Source organism: Stenella coeruleoalba, assembly GCF_951394435.1.
Source record: "Stenella coeruleoalba genome assembly, chromosome: 2".
NCBI lineage: Eukaryota > Metazoa > Chordata > Mammalia > Artiodactyla > Delphinidae > Stenella > Stenella coeruleoalba.
Genome location: NC_137147.1, coordinates 136,641,908 through 136,668,378, shown reverse-complemented (window position 1 = coordinate 136,668,378; position 26,471 = coordinate 136,641,908). Strand labels below are relative to the sequence as shown.

The following is a 26,471-nucleotide window of genomic DNA, read 5'->3' as shown; positions in this document are numbered from 1 at the left end:
TGCACGGTCTCTGTATTCAGCCTGGACATGTCCTAGCGGGCAAGCCGCATCTCCCCAGCCACCCCAAAGTTTCTCCAGAGCAGCTCCTGGGTTTCTGTTCCTAGGGCCTCTCCCGGGCCGTGGGGCACAGTTCCAGCATGTTGCCAGCACCAGCGAACTTGAAAATGTGACTGGCTTTGACCTTCCATCCTACTTTTCCCTGCTTTCTCTTCTTCTCCCCACTTGTCCCACCTTTTATCTTTCTCTGTGTGTGTGTGCAGAGTTGTGATATTTATTTACATATGTGCAGATCTAAAGGTTGCACGTGTGTTTATCGACTGGCTTCTCTTTGAAGGTAATGGTTTAGAAATGCTGTGCCAATTGCTAACGCAGGGCCCAGGCTGCCACTGGGAGGGGAGCTTCAGTGCGAGGCTCTGCCTTGAGGCTGCTTTGCTGACTCTTGCCCTCTTTCAGGATCCCCCCTCTTTACTCCCCTCTGCTTGACCTGTGCGCTGATGCCGGGCCACCCCTCATCTTGGGCCAGATTTGCCTTCTTTTCTTTCTCCAACCCATCAAAACTGACTTCTCCGGTTTCTGGAGCCTTGCTGGCCTGATGAATTCTTTCAGGTCAAGTTTAATGAGCCCTGTGTGTGCTGGGCTTGATGCTTTCATCCTTCCAGCAACCTGTGACAGGAACAGTATCATCTGCATTTTATGAGGAAGGAAACTCCGCTTACGTGCCTGAGGTCAACAACTCAGGTTTGGAATCTGAGTCTTAGAACCCAGCTTCCTAAGTCTGGTGCTCTTTCCACTATATCCCCGTTTCCTGAAAGGGTTGTTTTCAGAACACCTGAATCAGAATTAGGATCTGGTGGGGAAAAAAAACAGATTCCAGGGTGGAGGCAGGACCTGGGAACGAGCATTTTAAAGACAGCCTCAGGTAATTCTGCACGGCTCAGGTTTGAGGACCACTGCCCTAGGCTGCCTTTACAATGAGGTTCTAATGACAGGTGGTGAGTTAATGAGCCACTGGATCCCAGGTAGCACAGTCCTTTTTAACAGAGGCCTTGACCTTGACTCTTAAGGAGTGAGCCATGGAGCAGAGCCCTCTTTTGGTCAAAGGGGTCTTCAGTTCAGTCCTGAAAGCATGCTCCGCACCTCTCCCCATCAGGCTCACTGTGAATGTATTTCTGGGCCTGAGCATGTGCTGAGGGAGAGGGACCAGGGTGGATTGGTTTGGAGACCCGAGTTGCCTGAGGTGACAGTAGACTGGGACTCCCCAAAGAGGGCTGAGCGTGTGGGCGTGGTGAGTCCCACCTCCTTCCCCAGAGTGGGGTCTGGTCACTGACACATCTCCTTCATTCTACAGGCCTTTATTTTGCACCATCCCGCCTCGAGGCTTGGTTTCCCCATCTGTAACAAAGGATGGCCACATCCTAGAGGGCTGGTGTAGGGACTGGTGCACAGGCACATGGGGCATTAAGCAAAGTGGGTGCCCGGTGTCAGTTTTCATCCCATTTAACTGCTCTGTACCCAGTCAGCGCTTGGCAGGCAGTTGGCGCTCAATATATGAGCTCTAGAAAAAGTACGTCGTCTCAGGCCCCCTCAGGTCCAGGGGGTTTGTGTGAAGGGCTGAATATTGCAACCTTAATTCAAACCCAGGAAATGAACAGCCCTAGCTGTGCAGTAATAATAGTGATGATGATGATGATGATAATGATCAAGAAGAATTATCCATTCAACATCCTCTTCCCTCTCCATTTCCTTCCTACAATTTCCCTTTAGTTTCCTCCAAGAAGGACCTAAGAAACAGGTAGGCAGCAGTTTGCTTTTATTGATGGTTACCTGGCCCGGGAGAGTGGTCCCTTTCTGCTTATCTCTTTTCCTTTTTCCCTAATCCTTTCCCTGAACGTACTGTGCATGCTGTCTTCTCCCATGAGCCTTACTCAAGCACATCACTGAGCAGTACCCCGGCAGCATTCTCCCTTAACCCCTCTCCTCTCGGGCCTGGTCCGGAGAGCCTGCTTACACTGCCCTTGTCCCAGAAGGGTGGTATCAGGCAGCCCAGGACCTGGGCTGGGCAACCCTCCCAGACAGCTGGCCGTCTGCCCTAGGGCTGGCCAGCAGCAAGGACCCAAATAATGAGTGATTATTGGGCGCCCCATCTAATCTCCTGCCAGGGGAAATGAAGGGCCAGCCGTGGGCTGGGGCTCGTCATGACCTGCTCCAGGTGGGCTTGGAATGCACCCAGCGCAGGATGGGGATTAAGGCTTGAAAGATGAGAGGAAATGAGATGTTAACCCTTTAGGTTGTGGCCCCCTGAGCCCCAACAGGGAAGTCACAAGGGAATTATCTGTAGGCATCTGATGAAAGGGGAGCTTGGCCTCTGATTTACGGCAGGGATGCAGCCACATGACTCTGAGGGGAGAGCAGCAGGGTGAGACAAGTGATGTCTTTGACTTCACCATTTTTCTTGGAGGCTCAGGTTAATTTCTTATGCAAATGGATATGCGGACTGCAGGGAGGCTGCTCTACCTGCTTCCTTCTTGGAAACCTTCTGATCATATCAGCACGTTACAAATTTGTAGATGCCAAACAGACTTTTCCTTCTGTAACACAGTGCCTCTGGTCCCTTGTCATTTCGAGGAGGATGGAGAAGGGAGTCTGGCACTGGCTGGACACCATCTTCGGTAGTGGGTCCACCTCCTTCCCCGGGTCAGGCAGCTGAGGGTGGGAGCCCTCCCGAGCCGGCTGCCTGAATTCAGGCCTTGACTCAGCCATGCTGGGGGGCCCTGAAGAGTTCCTTAACCTCTTGTGCTGTAAGTCTTCCCGTCTGTAAAATGGGCATAATAATACATACATACGTACTGTGGGTGAGAGTCATGAGAATGTAAAAAGCTTAAAACAGCCTCAGGCACGTGGATGCGCGTGTGAAGGTTAGCCATCACTTTTTTCTCGCTTCTCTGGGAAGGATGTAAGCAGCTTCTCTTCCACACCTCTCACATTTGCTTAGGGTGATTGATCTCGATTGTTTGACCTCTAACCCTCACATGCCTTGAATTCTGGTCCCTCTCGCCCCTCCCTTTGCTACTGGCTCCCTGGCCTTCAGCTGCCCTTTTGATTCCACTCCTTGCCCCCAGCCCCTGCCTCCACGCTTGGCGGCCAGAGCTGGTGGACTGCGAAGTGACACCTGCCTGGTCCTGTGGTGGCATGGCCCTTCCACACCAGCGCTGCCCACAGCCAGCCTTGCTGTGACCTGACAGCCCAGAGAAAAGTGGCTGAGAGTAGGGAGGGCAGCTGCCTTGAAAGCAAAATTAGGAGCCGTGGAGACAGTCTGACCTGGGTGCAAATCACAGCTCTGTCCCTTCTTCTGGTTTCTTTGAGCTCTGGTTGCTTCATCCTTGATTGATGCTAAGAATAGCAACACTTATCTAATGGTCGAGAGGGTCCCACCCGACAGTGGACGTGAGGCTCTTTGAGACTGTCAGTAGAGGCGGAGAGTTTATTGCTGGTTATAAGGTGAGTCTTGGGAGTGGAGCTGTGTGTCTTCAAGTTTTTAAGTCTTGTTACAGGGTATGCACTGACATCCTAATCGCTAGCTCTGTTTAGTGTCTTTTCCAGAACAGACAAGTACTCAGGTCCTGCTTGACTTTAGTGATGTTTTAGTCAAGGCCCAGGGTTTCATTCTATTTTTTTTATTTTTATTAATTTTTACTGGAGTATAGTTGATTTACAATGTTGTGTTAGTTTCTGCTGTCCAGCAATGTGAATCAGTTATACATATACATATATCCACTCTTGTTTAGATTTTTTTCCCATATAGGTCATTACAGAGTATTGAGTAGAGTTCCTGTGCTATACAGTAGGTTCTTATTAGTCCAGGGTTTCATTCTGCTTGCAGTTCAAAGGATCTTCTGGCCAACTAAGGGAGAGGGAACTGCTGTTTATGGAGCTCTGTGTCAGGTGCTGGGATTTACCTGCATGAAGTTATTTAATCCTCTCCACAATCCATGTAAGCTAGACAATATTCTTCTTGTTGTACAGCCTAGAAAACTGAGGCTCAGAGAGGTTAAGGAAATTACATGGGCTCACACAGCAAGTGGATGTCAGAGTGATATTTGAATTCCAAGTCATCCGCCTCCAGAATATGTGCTCTGGGGGAACTACTGGGCCAGTTAGTGCCTCATTATAATTATAACCCGCTGAGAAGTCTAACTGTAACCACTTAAAAGTCTAATTGTAACCCACTTGAAAATTTTAAAAATTGAGATTCACCATTTTAAAGTACACAATTCAGTGGTTTTTACGTTATTCACAAAGTTGTGCCACCCTCACCATGATCTAATTCCAGAATATTTTCAGCACCCCTAAAAGAAATTCTGTACCCATGAGAAGTCATTCCCCACTCCCTCCTCTCCCAGCCTGTGGAAACCATGACTCTACCTTCTGTCTCTATGGATTCTGGACATTTTATATAAATGGAGTCATTATAGTACATGGTCTTTTGTGACTGACTTCTTTCACTAAGAATAACGTTTCCAGGGTTTGTCCATGTTGAAGCATGTATCAGTGCTTCCTTCCTTTTTATTGCTGTGTAACCCACTGAAACTAAAAAGTAAGGCTGACTATTTTGCTTAGAGAAGGGGTGGAGTTACAATCGCAAAACAGATGTAGCACAAAGGGGGGCTCATTTTTTACTGTGGGCAGGTGTGAAAGAACCGTGACTATGGGGGCAGGTGGAGTGAGTACGGCTGCCTGAGTGTGTGGAGGCGGAGGCGGGAGGGAGGTTGGCTGGGTTCCCACGTCTGGGAGTAGCAGGGATGCCCAGCTTCTCTCCTCCAGGCACTCGTGCTGCCCTTGGCTTGTGCCACTGGCAAAGGCTATTGAGATGTGCCCTGGGTGCCATGGACCCCTGCCTGGGAGAGGTGGGCTGGAGGGCTTTGGAGCTGCCTTTGCCACAGTCTGCCTAGTTTCGGTACAGTGTAGACAGTTTAGCCCCTGCACAGTCTGCTGCATAGCTTTTAACTCCACATGGACCCCGGTGTCAAATGCTGTGTGCTGATGACGGCACTGATGATTTGCTTTTTAAGTTTCTAGATATAACACTTTATGTTTTTCTGATTACAAAGGTAAGATATATTTATTGCAGAAAACTTAGAAAATACAGAAAACACAAAGCAGAAAAATAAAAATCACCCATAATTTCCCAACCAATGATGACCATTATTTTCAATGTGTATCTTCCTGGTGTCTCTCTCTCTCACCCTGCCCACACACACTTTTATAAAATCGGTATTATGTTAAACATATTGTTTTGTTCACTACTTTTTCACTTAATAATTCATCATAAACATTTTCCTTCTGTACTAAATATTCGATATTCTTCAAAAACATGATTTTTTAAATGGCTGCAGTGTGTTTTTTTAAAATATTAATGTTTGACTTATGATAAAAACCCTCCAGAAAGTAGGCATAGAGGGAACTTACCTCAACATAATAAAGGCCATATATGACAAACCCACAGCCAACATCATTCTCAATGGTGAAAAACTGAAAGTATTTCCACTAAGACCAGGAACAAGACAAGGTTGCCCACTCTGACCACTCTTATTCAACATAGTTTTGGAAGTTTTAGCCACAGCAATCAGAGAAGGAAAAGAAATAAAAGGAATCCAAATCAGAAAAGAAGAAGTAAAGCTGTCACTGTTTGCAGATGACATGATACTATACATAGAGAATCCTAAAGATGCTACCAGAAAACTACTAGAGCTAATCAATGAATTTGGTAAAATAGCAGGATAAAAAATTAATGCACAGAAATCTCTGGCATTCCTATACACTAATGATGAAAAATCTGAAAGAGAAATTAAGGAAACACTCCCATGTACCACTGCAACAAAAAGAATAAAATACCTAGGAATAAACCTACCTAAGGAGACAAAAGACCTGTATGCAGAAAACTATAAGACACTGATGAAAGAAATTAAAGATGATACAAACAGATGGAGAGATATACCATGTTCTTGGATTGGAAGAATCAACATTGTGAAAATGACTATACTACCCAAAGCAATCTACAGATTCAATGCAATCCCTATCAAACTACCACTGGCATTTTTCACAGAACTAGAACAAGAAATTGCATAATTTGTATGGAAACACAAAAGACCCCGAATAACCAAAGCAATCTTGAGAAAGAAAAACGGAGCTGGAGGAATCAAGCTCCAGGACTTCACACTATACTACAAAGCTACAGTAATCAAGACAGTATGTTACTGGCACAAAAACAGAAAGATAGATCAATGGAACAGGATAGAAAGCCCAGAGATAAACCCACATACACATGGTCACCTTGTTTTTGATAAAGGAGGCAAGAATATACAATGGAGAAAAGACAGCCTCTTCAATAAGTGGTGCTGGGAAAACTGGACAGCTACATGTAAAAGAATGAAATTAGAACACTCCCTAACACCATACACAAAAATAAACTCAACATGGATTAAAGACCGAAATCTAAGGCCAGACACTGTAAAACTCTTAGAGGAAAACATAGGCAGAACACTCTATGACATAAATCACAGCAAGAGCCTTTTTGACCCACCTCCTAGAGAAATGGAAGTAAAACAAAAATAACAAATGAGACCTAATGAAACTTAAAAGCTTTTGCATAGCAAAGGAAACCATAAACAAGACCAAAAGACAACCCTCAGAATGGGAGAAAATATTTGCAAATGAAGCAACTGACAAAGGACTAATCTCCAAAATTTACAAGCAGTTCATGCAGCTCAATATCAAAAAAACAAATAACCCAATCCAAAAATGGGCAGAAGACCTAAATAGACATTTCTCCAAAGAAGACATACAGGTTGCCAGTAACACATGAAAGGATGCTCAACATCCCTAATCATTAGAGAAATGCAAATCAAAACTACAATGAGATATCATCTCACACCAGTCAGAATGGCCATCATCAAAAAATCTACAAGCAATAAATGCTGGAGAGGGTGTGGAGAAAAGGGAACCTTCTTGCACTGTTGGTGGGAATGTAAACTGATACAGCCACTATGGAGAACAGTATAGAGGTTCCTTAAAAAACTAAAAACAGAACTACCATACGACCCAGCAATCCCACTAGCAGGCATATACCCTGAGAAAACCATAATTCAGAAAGAGTCATGGGGCTTCCCTGGTGGCGCAGTGGTTGAGAGTCCGCCTGCGGATGCAGGGGACACGGGTTCGTGCCCCGGTCCGGGAGGATCCCACATGCCGCGGAGCGGCTGGGCCCTGTGAGCCATGGCTGCTGAGCCTGCGCGTCCGGAGCCTGTGCTCCGCAACGGGAGAGGCCCGCGTACTGCAAAAAAAAAAAAAAAGAGTCATGTACCACAATGTTCATTGCAGCTCTATTTACAATAGCCAGGACATGGAAGCAACCTAAGTGTCCATCGACAGATGAATGGATAAAGAAGATGTGGCACATATATACAATGGAATATTACTCAGCCATAAAAAGAAATGAAATTGAGTTATTTGTAGTGAGGTGGATGGACCTAGAGTCTGTCATACAGAGTGAAGTAAGTCAGAAAGAGAAAAACAAATACCGTATGCTAACACATATGTATGGAATCTAAAGAAAGAAAACAGGTTCTGAAGAACCTAGGGGCAGGACAGGAGTAAAGATGCAGATGTAGAGAATGGACTTGAGGACATGGGGAGGGGGAAGGGTAAGCTGGCATGAAGTGAGAGCGTGGCATGGACATATATACACTACCAAACGTAAAATAGATAGCTAGTGGGAAGCAGCCACATAGCACAGGGAGACCAGCTCAGTGCTTTGTGACCACCTAGAGGGGTGGGATAGAGAGGGTGGGAGGGAGACGCAAGAGGGAGGAAATATGGGGGTATATGTATATGTATAGCTGATTCACTTTGTTATACAGCAGAAACTAACACACCATTGTAAAGCAATTATACTCCAATAAAGATGTTAAAAAAATATTAATGTTTGCTTAAACAGTCCCCTGTTTTGGACATGTTGGTTTTTTCAGTTTTTCGATATTGTTTATAGATAAAACTGCTTCTTTTGTGCATTTTTTGTACATCTATTAATGCATAGCGCTCCTTCTGGGACAAAAGATATAAATACTCTTAAGGTATTTGATACATATTATCAAATTGGCCTTCCAGAAAGCTATATAATTCCACAACTGTGCTACATTTTAACTTGAGTTTTACTGTACATGTTGCTTTGCCGAAGTACGCCTCCATTCCCCTGTGCCTCCCTCCTCCCCTCCCTTCTCTGTACCCCCTGGCTCACCCCACCTATCAGCATAGTACTCTAATTGCTCATATTGTTTTCTCCTTGATATTTGCCTATATTTTAATTTATGCATGTCTTTTTCACCTAGTATGATTTTTATATTAACATTTCTCTTGACATAGTCGAGGTTCCCATTTTTAAGCTTAATGACCATTTCCATCATTTTGCCCCCATCATGGTTTCCTTAGCCATTCCCCATCCTCTGTTAGAGATCTAGGTGGTTTCTAGTTTCTTCCTCATCAAAAAATTAGTACTACCAACTTGAATGTTCAGTTTGCTCTTTTGTTTTTTGTTTTTCTGATCTCATGTTCCATTTTGGAAATTCAGTTCCTGGTCATGTAATTACTAGGTGCAAGGCAGGAGCTGTTCTAATAACATTAATGCTGCTGAGGGGCCTTCAGAGAAAAGGCACCTGGGAGGCCCAGGTGAGAGAACCCAGAAACAGAATGGACGCTCGTTTTGGCCTCCCTTTTCCCTTCCTTATTAGGTACTGTTCTTTCCTCGGGGGAACATGGGAGGAACTCAACACCTCACTCCTACAAGGGATATAAGAGGTGCTGCGAATTGGGACTTACCGAGTTCCATGCAGGGAAATTATGTCAGTGTTCGTACGGTGTCCACATATAAATGGCATCCTACGATAGGTGGTCTTTTGTGACTAGCTTCTTTCACTAAGCATAGTGAAGGGGGAGATCTTGGCGGCTTCTCAGATTGTGCAAATACGCTTTCGTGGTTCTGCGTGGGCCTCGCCTTGCGTCCATTCACCCTGCTTCCAGTACTTTCTGAGCCCCGGCCACGCATGGCAGCAGGACCCTCCGTCATAAATGGTGTGAGTTCCAGTCCTGACTTTGTCACTTAGTGCCTGTGAACAGCTTAACCTGTTCCAGCTTCAGTTTCCTCATTTGTGAAAAGGACTAATGATCACTGTACCTGCCGTCAGAGTGAGAGGAGACAGCGTTTATTCATTCCTCTCTTGAAACCAAGAGGCCTTCATGAGCGCTGGGACATCTGTCCGCCTTCAAGAGAAAGGAGCTGGCATTCCTGCCTTGGGGGGCACTTACAGCCTTGGAGGGGCCAGGCGGGGAGATGATGTGTGTGATAAAGGGAAGGCAGGGGCCCAGGAGAAGGGCATCAGCCTGACAGTGGTGGGAAGTCACAGCGACTTAAGAAGGGCCGCACGCTGACATGGGAAAGGGAGGGAGGACGCAGAAGCCTGTTTTACGGGAGGGCTGCGTTCTCGAAGACCTCACAGAATTCAGATCTCTCATCATTCAGACTGTGGTTTTCCCCAGAGGATAGATGTACAGAGCGTGCATGGGTGCGTGGTGCATTCTCAGAATGCATAATTTTGCTCGAAGTTGGCTTTTCACGCTGTCACTGTTATCACCAGCACTGCACAGAGGGCTCACTCATAAACGGCCCACTTGGTATCTCAGGACGGTTTGGCTTCCTCGATAGCCAAGCTGCCGATGGTGGTTGTTACTGTCATCATCACAGTGTGTTTTCAATCCAGCACCACCATTTGACAGACCGTCTAGATCAGAGGTCAGCAAACTTTTTTTGTGAAGGGCCAGTGAGTTAATATTTCAGCTTTGTAGGGTCTTTGTTGCAACTAATCAGCTCTGCCTTTGGAGCACAAAAGCAACCATAGATGATACAGAAAAGAATGGGCAGTAAAACCTTATTTACATGCGCTGCAATTTGAATTTCATATAATTTTCATGTCGTGAAATAGTATTCTTCTTTCAATATTTGTTCAGCCATTTGAAAATGTGACAAGAGCAGGCCGTGGGACAGGTCTGGCCCACTGGCCAGGGTTTGCTGACCCCTGGTCTAGATGACTATAATATTTGAAAATTGTTTTCAGTTGAGTGAATGTTAAAAAAAAATAAAAAGAGTGAATGTTAAAATAGCCCCGCAGTCAACAAAACCACTCATAGAAGTTCCAGTGATCGTAAGAGTATAGCTAAGTTCACAAGTTCTATCAAAAGACTGTGGGTTTTTATCAGCCTGGCCGATACCAATGTAGGCAAGTTATTCTAACGAATTTTAAAATTTACATCATATTGTTTTGAAATGCATCAAATGACTTTATTAATAGTTATCTCATTCTATGTTGTGGTTCAAATTGTATCCCATACCTTTGTTCGTTACTGTGTACCATCCTGGAATCTAACAACTCTGCCTGCCTCTAGACAGTCTGATGGCCTATGGTGAGGGGTTTGGAGCTTAATTCTGGCTGGAATTGTTGTTGTAGAAGCATGGGAAGGAGCACCAAGGCGTATGTCTGGCACATGGTGAATGTGGGATAGACTTTGTTCTCTCTTCTCCCTTTCTTTTCCTCCCCACCCAAATGTTCTGTATATTTGGTCAGCTCTAAAACATGCTGAGCCTCTTTGAAATTGTTACTTTGGTTCTTTCCACATGCAGTAAAGTCACTAACCTTTTTAAATGGAAACAAAAACAAAGGCTGTTAGAAAGCAGTTTCCCCTCCCGGGTCACCAGCTTTCCCTTGCTGGAGAATAAGCAGTGCTGTGCTGAGACCGCGACCAGGGCCAGAAGAGAGGCCCCAGGTCCAAGGCAGGCGCCTCCAGCTGGGTGCAGACCCAGCTCTCCAGCCAGGAGGGGGGCGTCTGGTCTGCTGGCTGCTCTGAGGTCCACAGCTCCTGGGTGTTTCTTGGTTTCAGAGATTCCAACGGTAGGAAAGCCAGGATCCTCTCCAGATGGGAGACCACCAGCCCCGAAGGTGACTGTGATGCTGTGGTTCTTGGCTCTCGAGTGTGCTTTTGCTGTGTGTGTTGGATGGAAGGCCCGTCTTGAGTAGACATGTGTTTGTGTTGTTCAGGGGGCTGATGTGCACAACCACGTGTGCTTTCTGGCCTGGGGTCTGGCAGGATGTGAAGAGAGGCAGCCACTATCCTTTGGCTGGTGAGATTTTGCACTGTTATGTTGGGGAAGGGGCTGGCATTCTTCCTGTGCTTTTGGAGCTCTTTGGTTTATAGACGAGTGGTCTTGGAGCCGAGGGCATGGACATTGAGTCCTGACTTTGCTACCGCTTTGCCATTTGATCTCCAGTACCCCATCCTACTCTGTCTCTGGGGTCACTAATTCCTCACTCCTGAATGAATGGTGATAGCCATTTCTGGGGGCCCATTTCTCAGCTGAGACATGTGGGGAGCCTGGACTTTCACTCCCATCCAGCAGCAGTAAGGCGTCCTTGCCCCTCCCTGCTGGGTGGTCAGAGGAGACCTAGTGGAGAGTCAGGACTCTTACCACCACCCAGTAGTAACGAGGCCATGCATCTCCTCCCACTCTCTGCCTTCGCCCAGTGGTGCCAGTGGAGGCCTTGTGAGGCACAATGATGTGGCCCTCCTGCCCCTCCCAGCCAGGGAAGTATCAGTGGAGACTTGTTGGGGAGCTGAAACCCCCTCCCCTGTCAGCAGTAATGATGAGCCCTCCTCCCCCCTTAGGAGGCCAAGTGGGGAACCTGGACTTCTATCCCCACCTAGCTGTGATCAGGTAGGATTCCCCTTCCTCAGCTGGAGCAGTGTCAGAGGAAGCCAGCTAAAATGGAAGGTTTAAGTAAGTTCTAGAGCCTCATAACGTAATACCTAAGATGTCCAGGTCTTAATTGAAAACCACTCGTCACACCAAGATGCGTGGAGATCTCAAGCTTAATGAGAAGAGACAACACTGAGGTGACAGGGAAGTGGCAATTATCTGACGAAGTTTTGAAGCAGTCATCATAAACATGCTTCAGTGAGCAGTTATGAACATGCTTGACACAAACGGGAAAAAAAATAGAAAGTCTCAGCAAAGAAACAAAAGGCATAAAGAAGAACCAAATGAAAATTTTAGAATGGAAAAAGACAGTAACCGAAACAAAATCACACTGGATGGGCTATACAGCAGAATGGAGATGACAAAGGAAAGAATCAGTGAATTTGAAGACATAACCATAAACATTCCCCCAATCTGAACGACAGAGAGAAAATAGACGAGAGGAAGAGAAAAAGAGCAGATCCTCAGGGGACCTGACATTTGGGTCTTTGAAATCCCAGTAGAGGGGAAAGAGGGTAGGACTGAAAAAGTTCTCAATAGACTAATTGCTGAAAACTCCCCAAGGTTAGGATGAGACACAAGCCTCCAATTCAAGAGCTTAGTAAGTTCTGAACAGGATAAACCCAAAGAAATCCATACTGAGATATCTCATGCTCAAACTTCCGAAAATAATTTTGAAAAAGAAGAAAGTAGGAGGAGTCAGTCTCCCAAGGTTTCAAGACTTATAGCCACAGTAATCAAGACCGTGTGGGGTTGACATAGGGACAGAAGAGAGAACCTAGAGGCGTGTCCATCTGATTTTTGGCAAAGGTGCTTAGGGAAATCAGAGAAACACTTACTGCAGTGATATGGATGGTGATTTGGAAGAGGCTGGTAGTAGATGGAGAGGAGAGGGGAGGGTTTACCTGAGAGACAGTTCCAAGCAAAGAATTGACAGCTGGCAAGAGATGAGGTCTTAGGGCTCATGGGAGGGGGAAATCACAGAAGCCCAGGCAGGCTTTGAGCTTTGTTCATTGGAAGAATAGTGATACCACCATCAAAGTAGGAAAGCTCGGCAGGAAGAGGACTTTGTGTGGAGCTGGTGACCAGGTCCTTTTATCATTAAGCATGTGTGGGCCATCAGCAGGAGGAAACTAGAAGTACAGGAAAACAGTCTGAATGAGAGGGTAGGCCTTGAGACGTTGGGGTTTTTTTTGCGGTACGCGGGCCTCTCACTGTTGTGGCTTCTCCCGTTGTGGAGCACAGGCTCCAGACGCGCAGGCTCAGCGGCCATGGCTCACGGGCCCAGCCGCTCCGCGGCATGTGGGATCTTCCCGGACTGGGGCACGAACCCGCGTCCCCTGCATCGGCAGGCGGACTCTCAACCACTGCGCCACCAGGGAAGCCCGAGACGTTGGGTTTTTGAGACCTCTGCATGAGATAATAATCAAAGAGGTCAGAGTGTAAGAGTGCTTACCCAGTGTACAGAGCTCATTAGTGGGGGATGGGTTGTGGTTGATATTTTTCTAGTCCTGGTTTGGGTCACAGGGGGAGCAGACAGAGGAGACCGGCAGGGAACAGACGCAAATGGCTGCTGACGATTGGGTTCAAGAAAAAGGGTACGGTAACGGTTTTATTCTTGCTAAACCCAATTGTCTTTTACTGTCCCCCTTGACCTTTGGGTGACCTTTGACTCCAGCGACTTGCCTCTCTTGGTTTCCTTGAAAATATTTCCTAATTCACAATCTGGCTGTCTGTTTTTCATTATCATAATCTTTTAATCATGGCACCCGATTTCAGCTTTACCTAATACCAGCCCATCACAGAGTTGTGTCAGGGAAATAAGACTAATTTGCTGGGGTTTTGCTTCCCTCTGTAAGGATATATGAGCCTTTCAGCCTACACCGCACAGCAGTGATTGTTACAAATCATTGACTAGATTTCTATCGCTTAAAAAAATAATGACATAACTCAAATGTCAATGCAGAAGCCCCAAGAGCCGAGCAGGAAAAGGCAAATCCTTCTCTCTGATGTTCAGAAGCGCCAAGGGCAGAGTATGTGGCCGGCTGATTTATGGTGGCCGAGGCACACGGAGCCGGGATGTGTTCTGGACGGGTAAGTGCATGGGCGCACTGAGATGATATGCTGGACTCAAGGCCAAAGCTGCTGTGGAGTGAACGGGGCAGAGCACAACCTCATATACAGCAGCTCCCCTGGCTCGGCCCAGGCTGCAGCCTGCATTGTGCAGCCGGTAAACGTGAACTCAAGCAGCTCTCCAGGAAATGTGTATGTGATGCAGTGTGTCAGGGGACCTGAGAGGCAGCTTAATGGAGTGCTGACACAAGCCAGGACTCGACAGCAGGGCTTGGGTTCCATCATGCTGCTGCCCTTTACTAGGGGCATATTGCTTCTGATGACCTCGGACACAGTGCTTCACTGCTCGCAGCCTGTTTCCTTCTGTGTAAAATGGATATGTCAGTAGCACCTACCTCGTAAAGTAATGTTTGAAGAGTGTTCAGCGCAGTCTGTCAGGTATTATACACTCAATAAAAATTAAAAGTCTGTAGTCTGATGTGGACATGGTGGGAGGAAGAGGAGGGTGGGACGAATTGGGAGATTAGGATTGACATATATACACTACCATGTGTAAAATGGATAGCTAGTAGGAACCTGCTATAAAGCACAGGGAGCTCACCTCGGTGCTCTGTGATGACCTAGATGGGTGGGATGGGAGGGTGGGGTGGGAGGGAGGTCCAAGAGGGAGGGGATATATGTATACATATAGCTGATTCACTTCACTGTACAGCAGAAACTAACACAACATTGTAAAGCAATTATACTGCAATAAAAAAAAAAAATCTCTAGTCTGAGCTTTGCCTCTAATTAGCTGCGATACTTTGCACCAGTCAGCTTATTTCATTGAGCAATCAGTTTATTCATCTGTGAATCATGATTACAAAATAATGGATTTGGAGAGTTGGGTTGGAAACTCCCAGTTTTTGTGTGCTTTGTGATTCTGTGATGAGATGTCAATCAGACAAGTCACAAAGGAAATGATAGATTTAAAGACAAAATAAAAACTTATTTGCGTAAAAGTTACAAGCAAAATTAAAAGACAAAAATCAAACTGAAAGAACTTGACAAAATAAGGGTCAGTGTCCTTAATATAGAAACAGCTTCTTAAAAATCAACAGAAAACATTATGAACTGTACTGAAAAACTGGCAAAAGAGATAAGAAATGCACAGAAGAGATAGTACACATGACTAATAAAAATGAAAAACGATTCCAACTTTACTAGTAATTGAAGCAATACAGTTAAAATGATTTACCTTTTTTTTTTTTTTTTGGCCTATTGTGACCAACACACTGAATGCCCACCCTGTACGAAACAAAGTTATTACTCAAAGGTTTCCTGCGAGTATGGACAGACCACATTTTCCACGCGCTCTTGCAGTTAGGTATGGCCATATGACTAATAGAATATGAGTGGCAGTGATTTGTTAACGGCTTCTCAAAGCTGTTAGCTCAATCCCCCATGCTTTCTCTTTTCCCTTGTTTGTTCACGGGCTGGAAAGTAGAAAAAAAAAACAGCTGAGGATTCCGAGGCTGTAGACAATGGTGGAGCCATTGTCCACCATTTCATCTGAGCCGACCCAGATGAAAAGAGACTGGGTCCCTGGATGCCTGCGTGCCTGTGTGGAGCAGTGCGCCCCTTCCAAGCCACATCAGACAATGAATTGAGCAAAAACTTTTTGTTGTGTTAAGGCTTTGAAACTCTAGGATGGTTTGTTGCAGCTCTTAGCCCACCCTAACTAATTATGGATCAAATTTAAAAAGATTATAATGCTAACCTTATTGGCAAGTATGTTTATTTCATCCGCTACAGTGGGATTTTAGGTGGGTATGCTCTTTTTGAAAACAGCCCATATGTAAGAAGGACCTTAAATAATGATACCTTTTGGCTTAGTGATTCTGGTTTTAGGAATCTACCGTAAGGATCTAAGCAGAGAAACAGATAAAGAATTTCCTATAAAGATACTCATCACAAATTCCAACAATAAGGGAACTACTTAGATATGTTATCCAGCTTCCATGGGGTGAACTATTATACAGTGATTAAATGAGATGTTTATGATTTAAAGTCAAAAATAGAATGCAAAACTGTGATTTTGTATATGTAGAATAGACAGATAATATAGCTAAGCATTAAGCATAGAAAAAAGACCAGAAGGAAGAACACCAAAAGCATTCAGAGTGGTTAACCTGGAATGTGAGGCTATGAGTAATTATAGCTCTCCTCTTTACGTTTTCCTGTAGTTTTCAATTTTTCCTCAATAAACATGTGCCATTGTATAGACAGTTTTTTTCTAAAAGACTATGCTGTTAGCTATGTTCCACCCAGCCTTGAAGTCTCACCTAGATCTATCTTGTGGATGAATTTAATGCTTGCTGTCTGTGAGTTTGTCTTTTAGTGTTAGTGCACGTGGCGTACCCACTTCCCCGACATGTGTGTGTGTGTACGTGTGTGTGGTGCATACACAGATGTACACAGGTGTTTGCCAGAGTGCCAAGAGGCCATTTGCAGATGGCAGGACCTTATATCATAAGGAGGGGAAGGTGGACCAGGAGGGGAGCTCAGCCTGAGCCAAAGCTGCCATTAGTCTTACGGCCACCTGCCTTTGACCAAAGTTCATCATCACCTTGGAGAAGGCCTGGGTAGCACATCAGAAAATCTGTGTCTCCTGTGCAGAGCTCGGGCTGTGGAAGTCTGATCGTGTTTCCTTTGATGAGTACAATCCAGGGATTACAAATCACTCTGAGGATGCTGGGGAGAGGTTGAGTCTGAGTGGGGAAGAAGGCTGGAGTCTGTCTCTAGGTATCTTCGATTCCTAGGTAGGGTGGCCTGCATCACATCACAGCTGTTTATTCGTGTGTCCAAGTAGGGCAGAGAAGGTCACTGATGGTGTTAATTTCAGAAACAATTAGCAGTCGCTACAAAACAGGAAAGTCTCTATTCAGATTGTGGGCTGGGCATCAGGACGTTGGAAATGTAGTATGGTCATGCTTGAAGAGAATGTCCTCCGAGTGAGATTGAATGTTAAGGTCTCTGTCATCACAGAACACCTGTTGGGCCCCCAGCTGCTGTTCTAGGCACCAGGAATATAAAAAATAAGTCTTTGAGAAGTTTTTACTCTTCTGCAGTGTCCTGTTTTGGGGAGGAAAGGAAAGCACAAACCATGATGATACACTGTGGCAGTTGCTAGGTTGGAGTTCTGCATATGAGACTTACACAGAAGTAAAGAAATTTAACCAGGTTTATCAAGTGCTGTAAATCAAGTGACTAAGGAATATTTGGAGAAGAGACAGCGCTCTTACTCCAAATGCATTTCTTCCTTCCATCTGCAGTATCATGTCATCCGAAATTGAAAAAGCAACTCTCTACAGAAGCAGGAACAAATGGCTCATTTATTGAAAATATCTTGCCTGCCTAATATTTCTACCCTTGACTGTTTTCCTTAGTTACCTGGGAAGCGTTTTTTAGGACTGAGAACAAATATACACCACATCAATGTTGATGACCATGAAAATGATGTAGTTTGCATTGAAATCCTTGACTAATCTGTGCTGATTACCTAGTTTCTCCAGGGAAGAAAGGAGAAGTAAGGTGTTTCCTTTAATGAGTTAGCAAAACCCACTGTAATGTATTTGCTTAATAGTATCTGGGGAGTTTTAAGATCTTCTTAACATTTTTACCTAATTCAGATTCTCTGGGTTTTCAGGATGCTCTGGGCAAGCCAGCCAGTTTGCAGAATGGAGGTTCAGTGGAAAGAAATGAGTTCTGTGGCTGGGTTTGAATGTGATGGGGAAAAAGGATGGGCTTTGCAAGGGGTAGGAGAAAAGACCAAATACTGAGAGCAGAGGGAGTGTCAGGAGAACACACCTCTGGCCTCAGGTCAGGAGGGGGAGACTGGAAAGGTGAGGGGGGTGGTGCTGGGGCTCCAAGGTCAGCTTTCCTGAATACCCTGCTGCCTGAGGCAGGATTTCCTGAAAGGGCTGTGGCGAGTGATGATGGCCAGCAGAGGGCTGGGGAGGGTCGGGCCCTCCGTGGAGGCAGCACACATCTGCCGTGGGCCGGTGCCTTCATTCTTTCTCCAGGGCAGTCTGTAGCCATTCACTGAACACCAGCAATAGAACCTAGAGAGAAATCAGACATGGGCCCGCTTCCTAGGAAGTAAAAGTCTATTGGAGACATGTGCTGTTCATCCTCCATTCATTCATCAAACTTTTATTGCAGGGCCACTCTGTACCAGGCAAAGATGAGTAAAGATGACAAGATGAATAAACTCATCCCTGGCCTTGAGAAGCTCCCCAGCCAGTGAGGGACAAGCGTAAACAGAACATAAGAGCGAGCGTGCCTGGTATCTGTTAAAAGAGATGATAATCCCTTCTCTTTTAAGCTTCTAGACCCTGTCCTGTACCTCCCATTGTTGTCTGGCAAATTTACCCACCGTATTGTTAATGGTGACTCTTTTGAGAAAGGATATTTCTTTCTCAAAAGAATAACGTAAGTGCTAATAACAAAAGTCCACTGTGCGATTTACTTCCTTGGACTGTTGGCATTCCTTTTGCCTGTACCAGCCATTGGGCACTCAGTCTAGGGTAATGTACCATTGTGAAAGAAATCTTCATTTATGTATTTTTGTATTTATTTGTCTGCCTCAGTAAGAGCGTAAGCTTCTCAACGGCAGGGATTCCCCCCCCCCCCCGCCCCCGTCATATGTAGTATCTGGCGCGAAGCTTCCTAACTCAATAGGTGTTGAAAGCTCATTAGCTGGTAACCTGATTGCCCCACATACAAATGTTCGAGGACTTCAGGATCACTGGTCCCAGCCCTGCAGGAGACATGGAACCACTCTGATGTGTTGCGACTTGAGGAACCCATTCAACGTATCCATTGAGACCTAGAGTGTTCCTTTATCTTTAAACGAGTACTCGAGATGGCACCTGGGAAAGGATGTAGACCAGCAGCAGACACAGGCTCTGTTTTGATCCTTTAAGCCAGCCCTGTTCGTACGTGGGTAGCAGGCAGTATCAAATGATGGTTAAGTGCATAAACTCTGGGCTCAGGCTGCCTGGGTTTGCATTGTGACTTTCCTACCTACTAGCTGGGTGACTTTGGAAACGTTATTTAACTTCTCTGTACCGCCATTTCTCAATGGTATCTCCTTCATGGGGTTGTTGTGAGGATAAAATGAGTTAATATAAAGCACTTAGGAAACCATCTGACACATGGTAAACACTCAGTAGATGTTTGCTCGAGTCCCCAGCTACATTATTATTATTCTTATCTGAAATAATAGGTTATTAAATTGCTCATCTCGGCTCACTTTGCTGTAGGTGATGTTCATGGCACAGTCAAGTCATGTCCTGAAATGTTTCATCTCCCAGCAAAGAGGTGAGGTACACCCAGTCCCCTTGGGGTAGCATCCATCCATCCATTCATTCATCTGTTGAGTGTCTAGCTATGATTCTCTACCAGGTGGGAGGTAGTGAGTCTAATAAAGTGAAAAGAGGGGAAGCCCTGTGGTTGGTGGTCTGTATTCAAGTCCAAGCCCTACCCTCCACCGATCGTGTGGCCTAAGTTTTGCTATGAGAATTAAATAACATGCTTATATCGCATATCAGGTGTGTAGTGTAGTAAAAGTTGATTCCTGACTTTCTTGACTTTTCTTCCACTTTCCTGTTAATGGAAGACAAAGGTAGGTTGGACGTACTGATGTTGGGGGCCGACATCCTGGTACTTTGGTCCACAGACAACTGGACCAATCAGGTGGGGGCTCTGCACACAGTGGGCTGGGGTTCTGAGAGACGATATTTCCGGGGGAGAAGCCTGTGCGTGACGGCGAGGAAGGCAGGAGGGGGATCTGGGGTCTGCAGTTGGGATGTGGCCACGAGGTGGTCTTTCTGAACCCAGACCTGAGAGGCTGATCAGACCCTTCTCTTTAGGGTGCACTGAAATCAGGGGGTGCCTTCCAGGGGTTCTGGTCAGACCAAGAGGAGAAGGGGCAGGAAGGATACTCAGGGGTGGCCTGTGGGAAAGGGGCAGCACAACAGAGCCAATGTCCAGGGCACAGTGGCCCCTTCTGGGGTCAGGGAAGCCAGCTCCTGCCCTGGGTTACATCTGTTGTGGCCCCTCTTTCCGGCCCCTCCATCCCAAGCCTTCGTGCCTCCTGTCATATCCTTCCTGTTCCCCAGGTGTGTGGGGACTGTGACTTTGGGCTGAACCAAATCAGGTGACTTGTCCAGCCTTCCTGCAGGGTCTTTGTGGAAAGGAGAGCCGGCGGGGCCTCCATCGGCCAGGGAACATATGTTTTAACAGAAACTAGATCGTTCGATTTTTTTGTTCACTGTCAAGAAAGGTTATAAATCAACAGGAGCAAACCCCCAAAGGTGACTCGCTCCACAGATAGCATGTTTACTCAATCCCCGGCGCTGTTGCCAAATGGATTTTCGGGAAACCTCACTTTCATCAGGTCCCTCCCTGCTCCAGAACCTACAAGGGCTCTTTCTTCCCCATCTCGTCAAAATTCTCCTGGCGCTTGCCAGGGCTTGGATAACGTGTCTTCGCCACATCTTCACAGTTTTACTCCTTCCTCACAGTGAGAATCCTGCAGTGCCTTCTGATCCTCCAGAGCCAGGGCTTTTAAACTTTTCTGACCGGTAGCCACAGTGAGACATACTCACTTAGCCTTACTGTGTGTGATAAATGCTGGTATTTTCCTTTTTGTTCTTTTCTATTTCATTAAAAAAAGTGCAGGTCATGACTCACGCAGTTGATTTCATGACAGACTAATGAGTTGTGACCCACAGGTTGAAAAGCAGAGCTGATTTAGCACATAGTAATCATGTTAGCACGTCCAAGCTCGTACTGTTCACTGCAGGACAGGCCAATCAATCGAGAGCCGAGCTGTTGGGGCAAGGAATAGCGACTTTATTCAGAAAGCCAGCAGACGAGAAGATGGTGGACTCGTGTCCCAAAGAACCATCTTACCCAGGTTTGGACGCTAGTTCCTTTTATAGAACAAAGAAAGGGAGGTGAGGAGGTAAAGGTGATAAGTTGTTAGCGATATTTCCTGGTTCCGGCCAGACTCCAGAGGGGTTGTGTTAATTTCTTTCTTCCTGCAGCCATTCACAGGTAGGCCTGGTCAGGAAGTTTCCTGTGAGCTAAACAAAGGTATTTTAACTTAACACTCAGGCATGGGAGGCAGGGTTCCTGGAGAATGGGCCATTATGTATACTTTAAGCTCTAGGCAACATCCCTTGAGTGATTAATTTGTAGAAAAAGCAATAGAATACAAAAGTTAAAGAAACAGATCCAACATGGAGTCAGATTTGTTCTTCCCTCTTACAATCATAGAGACCCAAGTGAATATCAGGAAGTAGCAGAGCTGCTACCAGCTCTTCCAGGACACGCTCATCAACGATTTCATAAGATAAAAGTGACCAGTCTAATCTGACAAGAAGTTGGTCAAAAAAACATTCAGGAGTAATGGCCTCCACAGATTTTTTTTTGATTGCACACCCCATCAGTAAAGAATGTTTGCGCATACAACGCTAATCTATGTTTGGTTATTTTTTTAACCTATCAATGTATGATGTGACCACATAAAACATACACTCAAAATATAAATTGTAAAAGGGTGACATAAAGATGAAAGGAACCATATTTTAAAGTGACATGCTAATTGTGATGGCTTCATGCTATCATCAGCAAATATCTGAAGGCAAAATACACAGAACCAGGTTCATGGTTATCAGCAGCGGTTGTAAATCTATTTTCAAACTGTTCTGATAATTTAACATGTTTTTCTGGTTGACTTCTTGTCAGATTTGGAAACCAGTGCTTTATAGCACACCGTCTTCCCTCAACGTTGCCCTTCCTTTCCTGACAAAACTAAAAAAGCTCAGTTAGCACCTCCTTTTGCTACCTCAGTCCACCAGAAATCTGGAGGGGGTGGGGGGAGTCCCCTTTGAGACGTCTTTCCCTTGCCCCCCTCACCCATTCATTTTCCACATTCTAGGGATTTCACTTCTCAGTAGGGGGTCAGCTCTTCCTGGGATTTCCTTTGATTGCTACATTCCACCAGGCTACTTCCTTCCTTCTTCCTCCCAGTTCCTCACGTGCCTTTACATGTGCGATTCCCTCTCCCTGGGATGCCCCCCTCCCTCTTCACCTGCCTGACTCCCGCTCACCCCTCAAGGCCCAGCATAAAGGTCTTCCTCAGAGAGACCTTCTCTGACTACTGCCCAGTATACTTTCTGAGGCACCTTGCACTTTCTTCTTGGCTTCCCTGGGTCTTATCACAATTTATTTTTATACTTATTTATGTTTCAGTTTCTTTAACATGTGTAGCCCTCTAGCATCTAGATTGTAGATTGTAATTTCCTTGAAGGCAGGGACCATGCCTGGTGTGTGTGTGTGTGTGTGTGTGTGTGTGTGTGTGTGTGTGTGTCTGTGTGTTTCTGTGTGTGTATCTAGCACCTAGGTCCTGTAGTTTCAATAAGTATCTGATATGCACAACAACCCTATGAGGTAGTTATAGACAGTATCCCCATTTTACAGATGAGGAAATTGAAAGCCAAAAGGGTTAATTGCCTAAGGTCACCTGCTTAATAAATGGAGGTACTGGTCTTAGATCCAGGTCTTTCAGATTACAATGTGTACACTCTTACCAAACACTTTGGATTGTTCTTTTGTAACCCACATAGGCTAAGGGCTGGTTTTCAGTCCCATCTTCCTTGCTGATACCTGACCAGCCCTCTCTAGTGATTCTCCTTCTCTTGAATTAGCTTGATTTATGCTCAGGGTCTCTGTATAGCACTATTTACCCTGCATTGTTCTGGATAACACCAACCTTTTCCCACACAATTCCATGTCCCTAAATCTTATCCATGTAAGCTAGGTTGTAAAGCAAGACTCTGCATTGCCTCATCTCTTGAATTCCATAGCACCTTGGAGAGGACCTGAGCACCCCACATGAGTAAATAATTACTGATTAGTTGATCATTATCAGGAGCTTGGCAAAGATCTCATCTGACTCCCAAGTTAAATCCCGTCTTTGTGCATATCCGCTTCGCGGCCAAGAGCAAGAAGACCGTGCCTCGGATTCAGAGGAGTTTTAACTGTTCCAATTTGCACTTGTTGGCCTTCTTCCTGGTGGATCTCAGTGTAACTTTTGGCTGAGACCCAAGAATTTAAGGGTCTTCAATACCATGAGTAATTTCATGAGTTGCTGATGGCTAATTAGGGGCGATTACATTCAAGAGGCTTGATTTTCTTACTAACCCCCAGAAAGGGCTGGTGGTAACTTTAAAAATCTTATTTCCCCCTACAAATGGACTTTTCTGATTCTCCTGACCGTCTTTTCGTAAGTCCTTGTAATTTATCCCCCATCTCCCGTTTCTAGTGAGAAGGAAATTTGCAGTCCTGAGAAGAATTTGGAAACCAATGATTTTGGAAAACTCTGGGGTTCAAGCCAGGGATTGAACCCAGGCCACCGCAGTGAAAGCGCCTAGCTCTAACCACGGACCACCAGGGAATTGTGCAGAGCTACTTTTAATTGAGCGTCCTCTGTTCCAGGCACTGGGCTAAGCGTATGACATGTGTCCATTCATTTAATCTTCATAATCTGCCACAGTTCTTTAGGCCATATTTTTTGAACAGTTTTATTGAGATGTAATTCACATACCATACACTTCTCCAATTTAATGTGTACAATTAAACTTTCTTTAGTGTATTCACAGGACTGTGCAATCATCTAAAATCACAATCTAATTTTAGAACATTTTTGTCACCCCAGGAGGACAAACCTCAGACCCTCGAATTAGCCCCTCCCCACCCTCCAGACCTTGGTAACCACTAATGTATTTTTTGTCTCTATAGATTTGCCTATTCTGGAAATTTCCTGTAAATGGAATCATATAATAAGTGGCCTTTTGCATCTGGCTTCTTTCACTTGTGTAATGTTTTCATGGTTCGTCTGTCTTGTAGCATGTATCCAGACATCATTTCTTTTTATGGTTAGGCTGTATTTTTACCCCTACTGTACAGTTGGAGAAACCAAGACACAGAGGTGAAATGACTTTCCTGTGGTCAAGTAGCCTTCAATGTGGATGAAGCAAGATTTCCAACGCACATTTGCCTAATGCCAACTCTGCTCTTAGCTTAGAATCTGAGGTAGTCATACTGATGGGAGTTTATTAAACATCTTCTATGGTTCAGTCACTGTGTTGAGTGTCCTGTAAATTTGTTACCTCATGTTCATACATAATCTGCTTTCATTTGGGCAATCTGGTAACCATAATTGGGCATAACTGGGCAATGGTATTTTTGTCCTAATGTCTTCCATTTGCTCACTTCCGGTTTAATTGGCCAACTTAAGCTGCAGAATCTTAGGCTCTAGAATCTTCCTAAGCAAACGATGCTAAAAATAGCATTGTTTTTCTTCTGTAGGAGTTGAGTGCCACCCCCATCTGCAGAAAATTGGCAACATCTCTGAGGAGCCCTTGCTTTTCCTGGGATACCCAGCATCATGGTTTCCTGTTTCCTGGAGTCTCTCAGGTAAGTGGAGAACCTTTTAAAAAGAGAACAGGGAAATAAGAAATTTGATATTTGAATTTTACTATATATTTCTTATAATAACTAGCCTTGAGGGCCTGCATCTCACAGATATTTTTTATATGCTGTGTACATATATGTAGTAAATTTGTTATTCACAAAGGCTGCTGAGGCCTGGGGAACTGTGTGCTACGGTGAGAGGTATTTTGGACTGAGATTCAAGTGACTTAGGTTCGATGTTGTGCTCTGCTATTTTTGCTGGGAAACATCTAGGACTCAGTTTTTGTTTTTTGTTTTTAAATAAAGATGTCACTGGATTGGTGGGTATTTATCATGGTTGTACAATAGAATCACCTGAAAAACTTTAGAAAATATTGTCCTCTGGCTGTATCCCCACAGACTGTGACTTAATTGATCGAGTGTATTTAGAAGGTGACCTCTCTGGTCCCTTCTGTTCAAAACATCTATGACACACCTGTATGTTTTATTTGATACAGATATCAACCATGCAAAGTAAGTAGAACAAGTAGTATCGTCTCTGTATGCAAATCAGAAAACCAGTGCTTAATTCCTGGTGCTCACTTCCTTCAGGGCAGAGTCAGGGAAAGGGCTTGGTGCTCTAGCATCGAGGCTGTTTTCAAACTTTCCTTAAGATGGTAGACCCCTTTAAAACTTCTTCAGTCAAAATCCTATGTAAAAATCTCAACATACAAATAGCCAACGGCAGCATTTATTAAGAGAAATTTATTTTAGATGTTTGAGTTTGTAATATTTACACATCATGAGATTAATGAGTCTGTTTGGATAAACATCAAAATTTGAAATCCGATTTATGGATGATGGCTTGTACATCAGTCTCAGCATCTAGTTTATTTTGCGACTGGTTTTAGCTGCATAGTATTAACAAAATCTTGATCCATGCAGGTAAGTAATGGCAATTGGTAACGGTTCTTCAATGCAGCTCATTTTGCAATCTCAGGATACTCTTTAAAGAAATTAATTCAGAATCTAGAAAGGGAAAAGAAGAACTTTTTGTTTCAAAGTTGAGTTGCTTAGGGAGGGTGAGAGGGAGGGAGACACACGAGGGAAGAGATTTGGGAACATATGTATATGTATAACTGATTCACTTTGTTATAAAGCAGAAACTAACACACCACTGTAAAGCAATTATACCCCAATGAAGATGTTAAAAAAAAATAATAATCAGCCCAAGTTCTTCATTCAAAAAAAAAACAAAATTGAGTCGCTAAGGATATCTTGTAGTTTTTTTTCCCCCCCTTAACTATATGTTAGTCCCAAATGCTCAGAACTTACACTGGAAAGTAAAACGGTCTGTAATATGTTATTATGACAGTGCCACATGTGATGGCCCAACCAGGGCTAGAACATTTGCCAGGCAGATGCTCTTAGACCCATGCCTGGCATTTCACTGAGTGTGGTGTGTGTGTGTGAGCTTAGTCTGTAAAGGCCTGTATAGTTTTACATGAATTGACATGTGCAGGCCTGCAGTCCAAAGACCCATGCAGAGCTATAAGCTTCTTCATCAATGACATAAACAAGTGTGTCAAAAAGAGTCAGAGAAGGCAGGAAAAGCTCCATCCTGAGGCTTCTGCAGAATCCAGCCATGAACAGAGCAGCCCAAGTCTCTTCAGGGTTAGTCTTTGCTATCTAATCTAAATTAGCATGGGTGCATTTTTTTTTAACCATAGTTTAAAACATAATTTAAAAGATATTTCAAGACATAAAATATGTATCCAGTTTGTGGAAGCTGCAACATACTGCTGCAAAACCACAGGGGAATGAGAAATGCAGTTGGACCACTGGGTCACTTTAGGACCACAGCATATTTGAACACCAGGACCCAATGGGAGACACAGAAGTGGAGGTCACAGTCATATATTGAATTGGATTGAAAAGAGCAGCAGATAAAGCCTAAGTTTCCCCATGTGGTAAGCAAGTGTAAATCTAGCTGCCATCAGAAAGGCCCCTACAAGTACTGAAGACCCTCAAAATT

At 44.8% G+C, this 26,471-nt stretch overlaps 1 protein-coding gene across 7 annotated transcripts in view; it reads left to right on the top strand.

The window, feature by feature from the left end:
* THSD4 (thrombospondin type 1 domain containing 4) overlaps positions 1–26,471 on the top strand; it is a 630,174-nt gene that overhangs the window by 59,793 nt on the left and 543,910 nt on the right. For all 7 annotated transcript variants that reach the window (XM_079915165.1, XM_079915163.1, XM_079915159.1 and 4 more), the window contains one exon: positions 24,353–24,460. In XM_079915165.1, the coding sequence (XP_079771291.1) occupies positions 24,432–24,460 (29 nt within the window). In that variant the 5' untranslated portion in view covers positions 24,353–24,431. The remainder of the gene's footprint in view (positions 1–24,352; positions 24,461–26,471) is intronic.